The 15,775-nt window shown below is 38.8% G+C and overlaps 2 protein-coding genes across 2 annotated transcripts; both read left to right on the plus strand.

The window, feature by feature from the left end:
* Positions 1 to 5,587: 5,587 nt before the first annotated feature.
* LOC147437286 (uncharacterized) lies at positions 5,588 to 6,182 on the plus strand. The gene is made up of 2 exons (XM_086485907.1): positions 5,588 to 5,893; positions 6,006 to 6,182. Exons 1-2 carry the CDS (start codon positions 5,607 to 5,609, stop codon positions 6,157 to 6,159), a joined length of 441 nt encoding a protein of 146 aa, XP_086342033.1. The 5' UTR covers positions 5,588 to 5,606; the 3' UTR covers positions 6,160 to 6,182.
* Positions 6,183 to 7,184: 1,002 nt separating this feature from the next.
* LOC147437287 (uncharacterized) lies at positions 7,185 to 7,889 on the plus strand. Its single transcript, XM_086486542.1, has 3 exons — positions 7,185 to 7,190; positions 7,234 to 7,424; positions 7,506 to 7,889. The coding sequence occupies exons 1-3, from the start codon at positions 7,185 to 7,187 to the stop codon at positions 7,753 to 7,755; spliced, it is 447 nt and encodes a 148-aa protein (XP_086342668.1). The 3' UTR covers positions 7,756 to 7,889.
* Positions 7,890 to 15,775: the final 7,886 nt, after the last annotated feature.

Genomic DNA, 15,775 nt, shown 5'->3' on the forward strand with positions numbered 1-15,775 from the left:
CCATCCCCAATAACAGCACCTTGACTCTTTCTCTCCTTTGAAACAATTGAAGAAAACCTACACGATGCATCACAAGAAGGCTAAATTTATAATAGTTAAAAAATTAACAAATTCAAGGAACCAAATTGAGTTTTCTTACCCTTTGGTTTGAACCAGTGGCATCATTTCTTCCAAAAAATCATTGAATTGTACATCGGATGTAGCTTCAGCTTCCTCACCAATCAAGGAGTGAAGAACAAGTTGTTGAGCCACCAACATTTGAATTTTTCTTGGGCCACCCTTTTCTATTTTTAGTACTGCACCTACCAGTTTCCGCACTCTTGAAATAGCATCTCTAGAGGTACCTGCCTTAACATTATGACAATGTTTACCAACATGTATTGCCAGTCGCGACATTGTACCATCTCTAGGCAAAACATAATAGATTTTGCAGGGACAAGCAGCAACACAAGTAACAACCTTCTGACAATAATGACAAGTTATTGTTGTATTCTCTTCCATTGCAAGGTAGTCCTTTTTCACCTGTCTGTCCAAATATCCATGAAAATCTCTACTATTGAATTCTTGTTCCTTAATATAATGAGGACACGTTGAATAATTACACTGCATGAATCCCAAACAGTGGCTTAGACAAATTGTGCATGCTATTGCCATGGTTGTCACAGATGGGCGAGTCCACAAGTGACCATCAAAGCGTTGTTCCATCCCTGTCATTCGTTTTGTTTTATCATGAGTCGCAGGTAACTCAAAACACAAATTTCCATCATAATGTTGTGGAAGTTCAGCAACTTGCAAAGGAGCTCCACATAATGTTAACAGATCATTTAACTTTTTTGCCCCTGGATTTTGTTGAATCCAAATGACAATTGAATGATTTTTGAGCTGTCCTATATCGTCACCACTACTTTCAAGATGCACAATGCTTAAAACATCTTCAGATATCTCTTTGTCATTTCCTTTCTCATTGTCAGATACCTATATAAATGTGTCTGAATGAAGCATCTCAAACAAGCTCGAAAAAGATCCATCTATTAAGAAATGCTGATGACCTTCTATATCCCACTGTGGTTGCAGCAAGACTTTTGTTAGGCCACAATCACTTTCAATAAGAGCAGATAGTGATAGAAAATGGCAAGATGGAGGCAGCAAACTCTGCAAATAGTAAGCACTAAGCAACAATGAGTTTCCCTTCAACTGAATGTCGCGGTTGACTATTTGACCACCAACCTTCCAAGTTATTGTTACTTTCATGTTGGACATATTCTCTCAAGCAACAGATTACAGGGTGGAGATGCGAGAAAACTGTGGTGGATTAAGTGAAGGTGGTGAAGGTTAATGAAAGTTAAAGATAAAGTTAACGTTAATGAAACTGGTGAAAGTTAATGAAAGATGTGAAGGTTAATGAAAGTGAAAGATTGGTAGGTAAACGAAAAGACAGTTGCGTAAGATCTTGTGACGGCTCAAAGAATAATGAAAATCATAATTGAAGAAGTTCATTTAATATATGATGGTTCTGAATGTATGTGCAGTGGAATATGTCATCAAATTTGAGGGGCCATTTAATTTCTAAATGGTGGTTCAAGGACTGCATTTAATGCAGTCTAATAGTGTCTTCATCTTTTGTGTATGTGTGTGTGTGTGTGTGTGTGTGTGTGTGTGTGTGTGTGTGTATATATATATATATATATATGATTGTGGGAGTGTGTGTATAAAAAACGTAACATTCTATATGACTGACTTTGTATAAAAAACGTAGGAATTTTTTTAGTTAAGTTATATATATGATTCCATCTTGCCATTTTATATATATGTGTGTGTGTTTTTGGTAGTGTGTATATATAATTATTTTAGTTAAGTTATATACATTACTGTGCGTGTGTATAAATGATTTTGTGGGTGTGTGTAAACAACGTAGCATTTTATTAGGTTAAGATATTTAAGTTAAGTGTATGTGCACATAGTTTAAGTTAAGATATTTTTAAGTTGAGTGTATGTGCATTTTTTTAAGTTAAGATATTTAAGTTGAGTGTATGTGCACATAAGATATTTAACTGTGCACATAGTTTTTACATTTTTTTTGTGTGTGTGTGTGTGTGTGTGTGTGTGTGTGTGTGTGTGCATGACTTAACTTTAAGAATGCTACGTTTTTTATACACACAAACACATACAATCATTTTTTTAAATATATGGTTGTGTGTGTGTGTGTGTGTGTGTGTGTGTGTGTGTGTGTGTAAAAAACATAGTATTTTTTTAGTAAAACTATATATATGAATCCATTTTGTGTATATCTTTGTGTGTGTGTATACATATATATATATATATATATAAATGAATGTGTGTGTGTGAGTGTTTATACCACAATATCATTTTTGTAATATATGGTGTGTGTGAAAAAAAAAAAAGTTGAGATGAAAGTGGAGTGAAGTCTAAATGGAGTTTTAATTGAGATTGAAGTGGAGTGAAGTGAAAGTGAAGTTTTTCTGTGAAGAAGGAGATGAAAGTGGAGTGAAGAGAAAGTGGAGTTTTGCTATGAAGAAGAAGGAGCAAGAGAAGACAAGGTACTGTGTGTGTGTGTGTGTGTGTGTGTGTGTAGATTTTCTATCAAATGATGTGTGTGTGTGTGTGTGTGTGTGTGCGCTTACCTGCGCACGCTCGCCCGATCCACCGGAGGAGGTTCAATGGAGCTCCAATGGAGCTCCTATTGGAGCTCCTCCATGCCTTGAAAGGCATGGTGAGAGGGCAGCGCGCGCGCTGCTTTCTCACCATGCCTTTCAAGGCATGGGGGAGCTCCAATGGAGCTCCATTGGAGCTCCTCCGATGGATCGGGCGAGCGTGTTCAGGTAAGCACACACACACACACACAGTGATACACACACATCAAAAACACTTGCACACACACATCAACACACACACTTGCAGTCACACACATCAACACACTTGCATACACACATATTAAACACACTTAGAGTAACAATTACAATGATGTAAGAACAGGTCGTTGTAGAGAAGAGGTATACAAATGTCAAAGTGGATTTGTATTTTTCCTTGTCATGAGCAAGTTGAGAATGGTTTTTTTTGCAATTTGCATTTTACGCCGTTATGCTGCCGAAATTTAGAATTTTATATTTGTATTGTCAAGCATATACACACATACACATATATAAACACTTTTATTCACAACATCAACACACTTGCATACACACACATATTACACTTACATTCACACACACATAATCATGCACACATCCACTTGCATACACACACATACATACATACATACACCCACATATATAAACACTTGCATTCACAACATCAACACACTTGCATACATACACACATACACATATATAAACACTTGCATTCACAACATCAACACACTTGCATACATAGCACAAACACATACACAATCATGCATAAAGACACACACATATTACACTTACATTCACACACACAATCATGCATACATCCACACACACACACACATATAAACACTTGCATTCACACACTTTAACACACTTGCATACACACTTACAATAACAATTACAATGATGTAAGAACAGATCGTTGTAGAGAAGAGGTATACAAATGTCAAAGTGGATTTGTATTTTTCCTTGCCATGAGCAAGTTGAGAATGGTTTTTTTTTTAGTTTGCATTTTACGCCGTTATGCTGCCGAAATTTAGAATTTTATATTTGTATTGTCATTGCTAAGAAGATTTTTGTTGTTTGTGGTTAATAGATTATGGCTCGTACACCATCTAAACGTGGCAGGACAGGTATCTCTCAAAGTAAGTTCAAATACATTAAGCTATTTGTTTTTTTTTCTTTTGTCTCATCATACTCACTAAACTATTTGTGTTCTTATTGTTTTTTGCTTGTAGGAGTAGGATACACATTAAGATCTGGCACTACAGGGCATAGGGCCAATGCACGATCTTCCATTGCTCTTCCAATGTCCATCGAAATAAAGATATTTTGGGTGATGTGCATGAAGAAGAGGATATATTGAGTGATGTGCATGAAGAAGAGGTGTTCATAGATATTCATGCTACACAAGGTGAATTAGTGGCTCACAGCGTGTCTGAAGCAACAACAATTGTTGCTAAACCTCCCGATCATCCAACAGTATTTGGAAAGGATGTTCATGGTCGAATATTAGAGGAGATTGTAGAGGGTTTTATTGTAAAGAGAGGTGGGGAAACTCCTCGAATTCCTCTTTGTAGATTGATGGAAAATGAAGCCATTAGAGTGGTGGGTCCAGGCACTGAGGGCTTGGTGAAAAGGTTTGAGATGTTTAGATACAGTGTGCTTGGAGCTCCATTTCTTGTGTCATTTAAGAAGCCAGGCCATGATCAACATTATGTTTCCGACTTAGACAAAGATGAATAGGGGCCTATTTGGCGAGAAATAAGCGATGATTTTGATAATTCCCTTCCCCTTGAGTGGGAAGACTTAAGGGGTAAAAAATTTATCGTTTGGGATGGTAATCACCGTTTGAAAACTTGGATGCGCTTAATAAAAACACGTAAGTGATTTCTTTTTTGTTTAATGTAAAGTTGACTTGTATTACTCTATGCTTTCTAATTTTCTTTTTTGTTGTTGTAGAATTTTCAATGACAAAGTGGAGACATTGTTCTGTGAAATGTCAATTTGTCTTTGTTGATAGAAGTGCAGAGGGGGAGCTTATGCTAGCTTTGCGCTCTCAAAATGAGTAAGCACATTTGTTGTTTTGAACATTATTGCTATTACTTTATCGATGTCATTCTACTGCCATTTAATTTAAGATATTGTGGTTTAGGATTGGTAGAACCACTGTGAGCACAAATTTTGGACAGGAGATCTTCTTGTTCCAAAAACTGGCTGTGGCAAGCAAAGATTCTTTAATGAAAGACTTTCCCCAAGATTGGATTCGATGGATAGAGGTAGAGCTTGCTTGTGAGAAGAAGGCATCCAAAGGGAGTTGGTACAACGCTCCTGCTCTTTTATTAGCAATGCTCATATGGAAGGTAAATTTTTTTGCCTTAAAGTACACTTTTTATGTAATTTCTAAAGCTTGACATTATTTTGTAAAATCTTACTTTTTTTTCATTTGCTCTACAAAAGGAAGACTTTGACTTGTCTCTTATCAAAGAGATGCAAGAGATCAATGATCCCTCGATTTCACTACCAGAAAAGGAAATGGTTGCTCGAGGAAGAATAGAAAAAATATTCAAAGAAAGAGCTTATAAGGTAAACACTTTCTCTTCTCCCCGTTTATGTTTGAATTTCTACTAAATTGTAAGTTGACATGTCATTTGAATTTGATGTATTTGATTGAAAAATTGATTTGATTCGATCTCGTGCTAATATAACATAGATGTTGGCCATTGCCAACCCCGCCAATGGCCAAGGGTTCTTCTCTTTATTATTTAACTTCAATTGGATAAGAGAAAAGGATCAAGTGGGCCTTAGAAGAGACAAAGTCCACTCTTTGGCAACTTCTAAAATATCACCAGAGAGGTAATAATTTTTGGATAAAAAATACACATGAAATCATCAAATGAATCAATGCAAATATGGTTTGTTTATTGTTTGCTCTATAGGAAAAAGGAAATATTGCACTCTTTGATGCATTGCCGTGTAGATGATGTTACTTCTGAGCGTTATATTAGTGCAATGAAATTTAGAATGTACTTGCGTAAAGAGTGGTATTGGGGAAGTATCTTGAAGCAATGCTTGAGGATCAAAGGGAAAATGATTGAAGAAATGCCGGAGGGCTTTGAAGCATGGTTTCATCACCAATTGAGGGACCACATTGATAAAGCTTTTGTGGAGTTTTGGAGTAAGCTCAACACAAAAGAGTCGGATGAAAAAATTCCAGAGCTTATGGAATCTTCAAGGAGAGTATTATTCAGGTAATACAATTGATATCTTTATGGTTGTCATTCTATTTTTTACTTAGAGTTTGTATAATAAATAAGTCACTTAGGAAAGGAGCTCAAATAAAGTTAACTGCATTTTATGTAGATGGCTAATTCAGCTTTACGATCAAACTTTGTTGGAGAAGTTGCCAATTGCTGTTGAAAGTTGGAGGGACCTCTCTTGTGAGGAGTGTATGTATCCACTATGGATGAGAGATTATGGTTTGATTGCTTGGGAAATTGAGTATTGCCCTTGGTAGCTAGATTACACTCAAGGCACCTACCCACGTGATGAAGGGAACTTATATAAAGGTTATTTTTGGCTTTTATAAAAACTGCAAAATTGTTAAAGTGCTCATACTATTTAGATTATGTTTGTGAGAAATATATTTTTGTTTGCTTTAGAGCACGTTCTTGAAAGAAATGAAAATGGTATTGAAGAGATTGGCTTAGCTTCCAAGAAAGCCACCTCTTCGAAAAGAGTAAACAATAGTACAATCTCCTCTATAAAGAAACGATTGGATTTTGTTAGATCCAAGAAGCCCAATAAGTCTCCCAAAAAGAACCAAAAAGGTGCTCAAGGCTCCACAGGTAAACTTGCTTGTATAGATATCTAGCTGTCACTTTCTTTCTACTCAACAATTCTTGATGAAATATTTTATTTTCTGATTATGCAGTGCCTTCCATAGATTGTGATGTGAATGTTATTGGGAACATGCTAGATGTTTACAAAATTTCTCTCGATGATGAGAAATGGTAAACACATGTGAAAAGAAAGACTAACTATGTGTGGTGTGTGTTGTGAATGTTTGAAATACATTTATTTGATCGTATGCAGGATCTTGGATTTTCTTCATTCAGCCCATGTTGATGGGGAAAAGAGCAATGAAGTGGCCTCTCTTTTGTTTGCGGATTTTCCAACAAACTTTAAAGTTGAAAATTTTTCAGAGAACGAGGTATGCATCCTTCAAAACCACAATGGACAGTCTATGATAGTTTTGGAACTTTAATTAAATTAACAATGCGTATTATGCAGGTCCCTCCATGGAATCAATTCTCTTGAAAATTAAGTAAGAAAGTGGCCGTAATAGCTTCAAAGTATGTGGCAGACAATGGGTGGTACATCACCCTAAGCTCCACTGATCACTTTGGCATTGTGTCTAGCCATGCCATCGAGATGGGATTCAAAATGATGCACACCATCCTTATTTTGATCCCCGATGGTTATGTGCGAAAGACCATTGAGATTGAGAGAGTAAGTAAATTTATTTGTTGATTGAAAAGCATGCTTGTAGTTTTCTTCAATTAGATCACATTCTAGTTGTAATTTGTAGGTGGAAACACTATTGCTAGGATTGTTTTATCGTAAGGGTCAACGTCCTATCTACGATCGACGAGATGGAGAGAGCGTGGACAACAACTCTTTCGATGCCAAGTTCGGAATACTGGTGGAGCGCGTCGACGGAGAGTACATTGGAGGACACGCTCTTAGAGGTGCCGCCGAGCGTAGCCTTGACTTCTTTCGGTAAGAATATATGCTTCCTACTATGCGTTATTGGACTATGTTACATAAAGTAAAAATACGCATATTTTTTGCTTTTTTTAGCTGGCTTGTGCGGACATTTACTGCGGAGCACACCTACATTGTTGATATGTTTTCTGGATGTGGTGGCTTGGGCAATGTTTGCGTTGAGTTGTCTAGACACTGTCTCTGCATAGATAGTGATCCAGAGGTCTTCCATCAACATCTTTCACGCTTCAAGGCTCCATGTGTACGTGCTATTTCAGCAGTTGATGCAGATAGTGATGAGGAGACTGATTGGCAACAATATGTGCCCGGATCACATTGCCCTTGATTGACATCAACATTGGTATTATCTATCATTTTTTCTAGTTTGTGATTTTTATGGAACGATGTGTGACCATGGTGTTTGGGTGCCACTTTTTTGGTATTACTGAAGACATGTTGTTGGTGTTGATCGTCCTTATCAATTCAGCCATGATTTCATATTTATTATACTAGATAGAAGTTTGTTGAGAGCTTTGGATTTACCAAAGTAATATACCAACATATGCTTTTTTGCTTATGTTATTTCTTCTTCCCGTGAGCATTCGTTGCTGCACGGAAGCAAGTATGGAATGGGAATTTTTTTAGTTTGAATTTTCATACCGTTATGCTACCGAAATTTTGATTGCTTATCAATATCATCATGCTTTTTGTTCATGTTTGAAAACATAATCATGATTTCACGTATACAGAAAAGTTAGTCAAGCTTCACGGAAGCAAGTATGGAATGGAAAATTTTGTTGTTTGTATTTTCGCGCCGTTATGCTGTCGAAATTTTGATTGCTTGTGAATATAATCATGCTTTTTGTTCATGTTTAGAAACATAATCATGGTTTCATGTATACACAAAAGTTAGGCAAGCTTCACGGAAGCAAGTATAGAATAGGAAAGCTTAACAAAAGTTAGGCAAGCTTTCACAGAAGCAAGTATGGAATGGTTTTATTTTTATTTTTCACATTGTTATGCTGTCAAAATTTCATTTGCTTGTCAGTATTTCTTTACACTGTCGGTCTAAGAATATATATAGTTTTATATATAATATTTATATTATATATATAATATCTTTTTATTTATTTATTTATATGTGTGTGTTTATGTACGTAAGGAGATCTTCAACTCGGTAAAGTGTTTTTAAGTACTTGTTTATACAATATATATAGTTATTTATACGTGTGTGTTTATGTATGTATGCAGTTCTTCAACTCGGTAAAGTGTTCTTAATTACTATTTTATATGCAAGAGTCTATGCGTGTTTCATTACTTTGAGGTCTTCGCCCAAACAAGTACAACCATCAATATTTTTTAGATTCCTAGTTTCAAATTGGCTTATTAGGCATTCATCTTTGTTTGCAACAACACCTACATGGACAGGAAAGTATATTCTACTAAAAGTAGGGTAAATACTAAAGACATGCTCATCTTTTTCTTGCATTATATAAAAAACTCACATAGATTTTCTTTACATTTTTGGCTTTCAAACAGCTTGTAGTTACATTTGACGGTTTAGTTTAGCTACAAGATATCAACAATACCCTAAATTATGACAGATCTTGAAGATGTGTTAGTAGACCAGGCCGATTAAAAGTATCACAGCTACTTCAATAATAATAAGTCAGACAGAGACATATGAATTATTCTCGCCAAGGCACTGAAGAGTGGAACACCATCATATAGTTAAAATAAGCATCATATAATTAAAATAAGTTGTTTACATGATTACGTAGGGAATCAAACCTGCACACACACACACACATACACACACAGTACAACTTGCATCACACTAGTACAATTTATCATGTGCTAGTGCATATTTATTTAACTATATTATTTAGTGCATAATTATTTAAATCTTGCCTCAATCTTCTACCACATTAGAGCCAGAGATGTCGACCAGGTTGATTGTGCGTTTGCAGACAAGCAAATGGTCAATCTCCGCTTGTAAAGCGGCCCTTCGAGAGCTATCTATGTACCCCCATGTCTCCCACTTGCCCAGAGCTTCTCGCATTGTCTCAAAGCCATCATTGAGTTCCTGGTCTCCGGTGTTGCGAGCGCGATTAAGGTGGTTGAACATCCGGATCCCCTTGTTTGTGTCACGCTCTCTTTGTGTAAACGTCTTCTTTTCTTCAAGGGGTGCGTTGGGGGGGAGTTTGTGAAGCTCTTCATGGATTTTTGCAACTACCTCATTACCAGTACCAGCATATCCTATAGGCATTGTATAAGTACAGGGAAAATGAAAAAATTCCCTCTTGATTAGCACCTTCGATTCACTTGTGCAGCATATGGTGCTTGCCTTGTAACATTTATATATAGGCTAAAGCACCATGCTCTCAAAAAGCATTGATAGTGATGGAAGAGTGGCATGTGTTAGTGACATGAGGGGTCCCACGCAGCATATGCTAACTGCTAAATTGGAACGTGCAATAATATATGCATGATTTGTCAATATGAATATTATAATCGTCTACTACTCCACCACTAACTTTTAAAGTGGGGTGTGCAATAAAATATGCATGATTTTTCACTACGATTATTATTCCCCTATAAGATTTATAAGCATCTAAAAGTGCAATGAGTAGACAACACTAACTGCCTCTCTAAGGGCTCGGGAAACACTATGATTATTATTCTTCTATGAATACTATAGGCATATAATAGTGCAATGAGTAACCACCACAAACTGCCTCTCTAAGGGCTCGGAAAACATTATTTGTGGACCCGGATTTGGAACCTTTTCACACGCATATGAACAGGAAAACTCTCTCTCTCTCTCTCTCTCTCTCTCTCTCTCTCTCTCTCTCTCTCTCTCTCTCTCTCTCTCTCTCTCTCTCTCTCACACACACACACACACACACACACACACACACACGTGAGTAGAAAACGTGCACACAACCTCCTTCTTCACAACAAAACTCCACTTTCATCTCAATTAAAATGTGGGATATTTATAAAATATATAAATTAAACCAACACATAAACAATTCTATACCAAGATACTAAATGAAATAATTTGAACCGGCTTGAGAACCTTCTTGCCCAAACTTGAGCCGGACTTTTTTCATTTTGAACCTATCTTTCCTCTCTCCCCCTCATCTCCCACTCTCTCTCTCTCTCTCTCTCTCTCACACACACACACACACACACACACATGTGAGTAGAAAACGTGCACACAACCTCCTTCTTCACAACAAAACTCCACTTTTACTTAACTCCACTTTCATCTCAATTAAAATGTAGGATATTTATAAAATATATACATTAAACCAACACATAAACAATTCTATACCAAGTTACTAAATGAAAAAATTTGAATCGGCTTGAGAACCTTCTTGCCCAAACTTTAGCCGGACTTTTTTCATTTTGAACCTATCTTTCCTCTCTCCCCCTAATCTCCCACTCTCTCTCTCTCTCTCTCTCTCTCTCTCTCTCTCTCTCTCTCTCTCTCGTTGTCGGTACTCTCACACCCCGATCCTATCTCTATTTCACAAGTATGTTTTTCTCTCTCCGTCTAATCCTTCTTCTCTCTCCTTCCCTCGATACTTATTTAACATACCACAACGCCACCTTAGAGAGCACACATATGACTGGAATCCATGCTTCTATAAACTCGAAAAAGCATCACCTGTAGCAAAAAAACACGAATTGATTAACTCGCAAATAAAATTAACCCTTCCCTCAGTTGTTGGTCAATTTACGCGAAAAAGTCTGAATTCATTCTTTGCTTCGTCAAATGGGCAAACAAGGTCCAAATTCACTTCTGAAAGAAGTTCTGGAACCCTCAAGCCAAATGGAATCTCACTGTCTATGCCAGGTCAAGTTTTCCTTGCAGTATGTCCCAATAGACATCCTACGCGTAGGATGTCTCCTGCTGTGTTTTGCCTGGATTTTTGCACTGTTGTTTTCCCTTGTTGTGTTGAGCTTACAGCTGCTTTTACTTTTTGATTTGGACACCTATTAGCTGGTCAATGAGTCAGAAATATGCTCCGACGGTTTGTTGATGATATTGATCAGTCTAATCAACTCCAAATTGGACCAAAATTGACTAGGAGGCTTGCCTAAGGCTATATAACCCCTTACTATGCTCAAAGTCAAAGTTTGGCTTCATTTTCTTGCATTAGACATTCTACGCATAGGATGTCTTTTTCATCAGAATGGCTTCAAACTCAAAACCCAGGTTCCCCTTGAGTTGCTGATCACTTTGGTATACTCAAAATTTAGTTTGGAGTCTAAAATTACTCAAAAGACATCCTACGCGTAGGATTTCTTTTTGGCCTATTTGACCCCAGATTTGTCCCACAGCTTCCCCTTGATGTCAGTAACCCAGTGGTATGCTTAGATTTTGGTTTGGATGTCAAAAGTCCAAAATTTCAGCTGTTTTTTCTTTTTCAGTCAAAAGTGCTAAAGTCCGCTTTGAATCCAATTTTCTTACCCAAATAAGGTGAAACCCTTTTCAGTCACTCAATACATAATGCAAGACATGCTCATGCAGCCCTCTTATGGTTTTGGTCTCAAATAATGCTTTGGCACTATTTGGGTAGGATGTCTTGCAATTTCAATCTATCTGGCCTTATCCTGTCAAGATATGGCCAAATTTACACTTTCCAATTGAAATTAGGGTAAACCCTACCTCCTGAACACACTGGTCAACTCAAAATCCCAAAATTCCTCCCAGATTAGCCTGTAGACATCCTACGCGTAGGATGTCTTCTAACTTAAAATTAAAGTTTTTTTCTGACAGGAATGCTCCTGATGCTCTGTAGATCTATCAGAAACACTCACAGTAACTTTTGGACTTCAATTAGGCTTTCAAACACACTTTTGCGTCTTTTTATGTCTTTTACAAACTTGTAATGATTCTACCAAGCAAGTGTACATGCATGAAATGCTCTAGATCCTGAATCATGGTGTCCTACTTACTCTACTCCTACCTATCATGTGAAATGGTGATAATGGTGTTTTTGGTTGCTTTTTGGCCTCTCTGGACTCTCAAGCTCTCCTCTCACCGCTTCTACCACTCCAACTCCTTCTCTACAACTCGACTACTACCTAAAACTACCTAAGTCAACCTCATCTACCTAAGTCGAAGGATCCAGGCCAGACACACGCTTCCTAGACACCCTCTAAGACCTGGAGAGTCCTCCACTCTAAATGTAAAACAAGACTCTTTGCAAGCCAAAAATCCCAATCCTCAAGGATTAGTCTCGATCACCTACCTAAGGTCTTTCTTCCCCGACAGCGGCGCCAATGTTGGACGGATACGCCGTGACGGACGTCAGCACAGCGAGAACTCACCTAACATGTAATGTCAGCTAAGGACGAAGCTCGACCCGCAGGCGCGTGGAAGAAAGCATAAGGTGTCAACCTACACTCGACCGACTCCTAACTAATTCCTACAGAGGTCTCTACCAATTTTCGAAGTCATAGCCTTCAAGAGTGCAAAAGAGCAAACTTCCTACAACGCTTTCTAGAGCCAAACACCCATCAAACAATCTCGAAACATCATAGAACTTGAAGGAGACCCTACTAATACCAATAGGCCGCTCTCCCTAAGGTCTATGCACCAAAATCACGACCCAAAACACCCGGTTCAAAAACACTTAGGATGTCTGGCCAAAATCTGCAGGTCTTTGTTTCCAAAATCTAAAGTGCCTAATGTGTAGTTCTACTCAATGTGAACACGTGGATATGCTGCAATGAAAAATCGGACAACGTATGCTCACCCAAAAAACCGATGAAGCTCGTAGAAGGAGCTCGCAAAGCCGGACCGTACGCGCGTAATGTTGGTATCGTTTCGTAGCTCTAGTCGGGGGAAACTTCTCCGCACTCGATTCCGACCACCGTAGCACATGTAGCATCAAGATGAAGCTCGCACTCTCTCTCTCGTACACAATACGCTCACTCACAAGCTTCAAACTTGTTTTAAAATGACAAAAGGGTCTTTCATTAAGGTCAAAAAGTGGTATATATACCTTACAATGTCTCAAGCCCTAAAGTTCCAAAATCAACCATCTACTCAATCTAACTATCAAAACTGGGATACAATCTGGAAACTTCTGTAAGTCCCAATATTTACAAGGTGAAAAATCGGGTTTTCCTCAATGAATGAATAATTACAAAAATAATAGTCCTCCGAGTAGTTAGATGTCGTGGGGTGTGTCCAGCTTCTAACATCCCCCCCCTCCTTGTTCATGTCGTCCCCGACATGGCCTTGATCAGCTGCTTCATCTTATCGTTTCCCGCATCTTTAGCATTGATTCGTACCTGGCATGTAGGTTCAGCATTGTGGGGCCAAAGATATCTGTATTCATGGTGAAGAACCCCGTATAGAATGCTTCTTCAAAAGCCTGGAGGTGATAGGAGGGTAGAAACATGATTCTTTGATACAGCGCATATATCACCTCCTTGGAAGGCTGACCTGACAGATCATAGACACATCTGTATGTATCCTAGAAGAAGAATATGTTGTCGGTCACCTGGCCTGGCTTGAAGGTCTCGAACACTGCTAAGATTGTTCTGCAAATCTTCCTCATCATATTGCATGTAAGGTCAGGTGAGCCAGTGAACAACTTTATGGCGCCTGTTAGGGTTTTCACCATGTATTGGACACTTATTCTCTCACCTGCCTTCACGCCCGACAGCTTTGGGTAATTCAGTCAAGTGGGTTGGCTTCTTTGCAAAATTTCTTGTGCCTTCCACGTCCTAATTCTTGGTAGAGGACAGAAGTTGAGGTTGTCTCTGATATGTTTAGGTGCCTCTACCAAGTGGATTAGGTATTGTGGGTACTTGGTAAGCCAAGCCTTCCTCCACTTTGGCTGATAATCTACTATAAGCTTAACTCCTTCTGGCTTCGAGGTGTCTGCATTGTAGAGAGGTACCGTTGGCTCTTGTCTGATCCGCCTGTTGATTGTTGTTTCCTCATATTTCAGCAATGGATATGGGAGAGAGGGTTGAAGCCACTCGCGCATGAGATTGCTGGCGTCGATCTTCTGAATTGTCATAGATTTGAAGACCCTCTACTCCCATTCCAAGGCTTCCTTCATGCTTTCTCTTAGCTCTTCCTCTATTGCCTTACGCAATTTTTTCTCCTCTTCTTGTGTTAGATCCTGTGGCTCTTGAGAGGATCCCGCTATGCTTTCCTTTTGCATGGGTGTGTCCACAGGATCTGCCACATTTTCGAGGTCGATGCCCTCATTGGCGGCAGGCCCTGAGCTTTCTGCCTCTACTTGTTGCTGGCCTTTCAACTCCTCAATTTGCCTGAGGAGTGTTTGCTTTTCCGCTTCAGCTTCTCCACCCATATTCACGAGGAGGTCATTAAGTTCAGCGTTTACTCTTTCCGCCTCCTCGAGCTTTTTCTTTATGCTTTCCACTTCTTCTTGCAAGGCTTTTTGGCCCTCCTCCATTCTTGTTTGCATTACGATAGAACCTTCAGCCATCATTAACCTCTGCTTTTTCTCGAGAGTCAGCTCCTTATGAAGTTCCTGGATTTGCTCTTCATATATTTGACTCTCGGAAATGATTTGAGTCGAGCTCGTAGCTCTGACTCTAGCAAGTGATGCTCGCAGCCTCTGGATGGTTTGATCTTTGACTTTTAATTGGTCTTTGAGCTCAAGGACTTCATCCAGGCTTGCTTCTTGTTCTATCTTTGCTTTTTCCTTGGCATTCCTCATGGCCTCAACTTCTTTTGTTTCTTCTGCCAACTGTAGTGTCAGATTATCTCGTTCTTTTTCAGCATCTCGCAATGACTTGCTGAGCTGCAGACACTCTTCTTCAGCTGCTTGTATTCTTTTTTTTGCTGCCTCATTTACTTCTTCCATTGCTTGGCGGTTTTATAGAGCCGTGCCAAGCTGGCCTGGAGGTCAGCTTCTCTCTCTTTGTGCCCTTGGGTTTGTGCCTACAGAGAATCCCTTTCCATTTTGGTCTTTTCTTCGGTGGCTTTGAGAGTTATCATCTCTTCCTCTGAAGCCATAGATTGTGCCCTCAATCCAGCTAGCTTTGTCATCACCATGTCCCAATCATTGGAGGGCGGGTGCAGGTCTACCGTGTCGGTAGCAATTTCTTTTAGTTCCACTAGCCGGATGCCTTGCATCTATTCTTTATGCCCTGTTCTCGCCAAGTCAAATGCGACTGTGGCGGCTTTTTCCTTTGTATAGCCCGCAAGCAGGTCCAAAAATGTATAATAGGCCTCATCTAATCCTTTTTGCTGAGATTGAGGCTTGGCCTCTTCTTTTGGTTCAGGTTCTTGCCTTTGCTCTTGCTCTTTTGCTTGCCTTTCGTCTTGTTTGTCCTCAGCTGGATTATCTTCTTGTAGAGGG

This window comes from Adiantum capillus-veneris, chromosome 17, assembly GCF_014529385.1.
Source record: "Adiantum capillus-veneris isolate H3 chromosome 17, ASM1452938v2, whole genome shotgun sequence".
NCBI lineage: Eukaryota > Viridiplantae > Streptophyta > Polypodiopsida > Polypodiales > Pteridaceae > Adiantum > Adiantum capillus-veneris.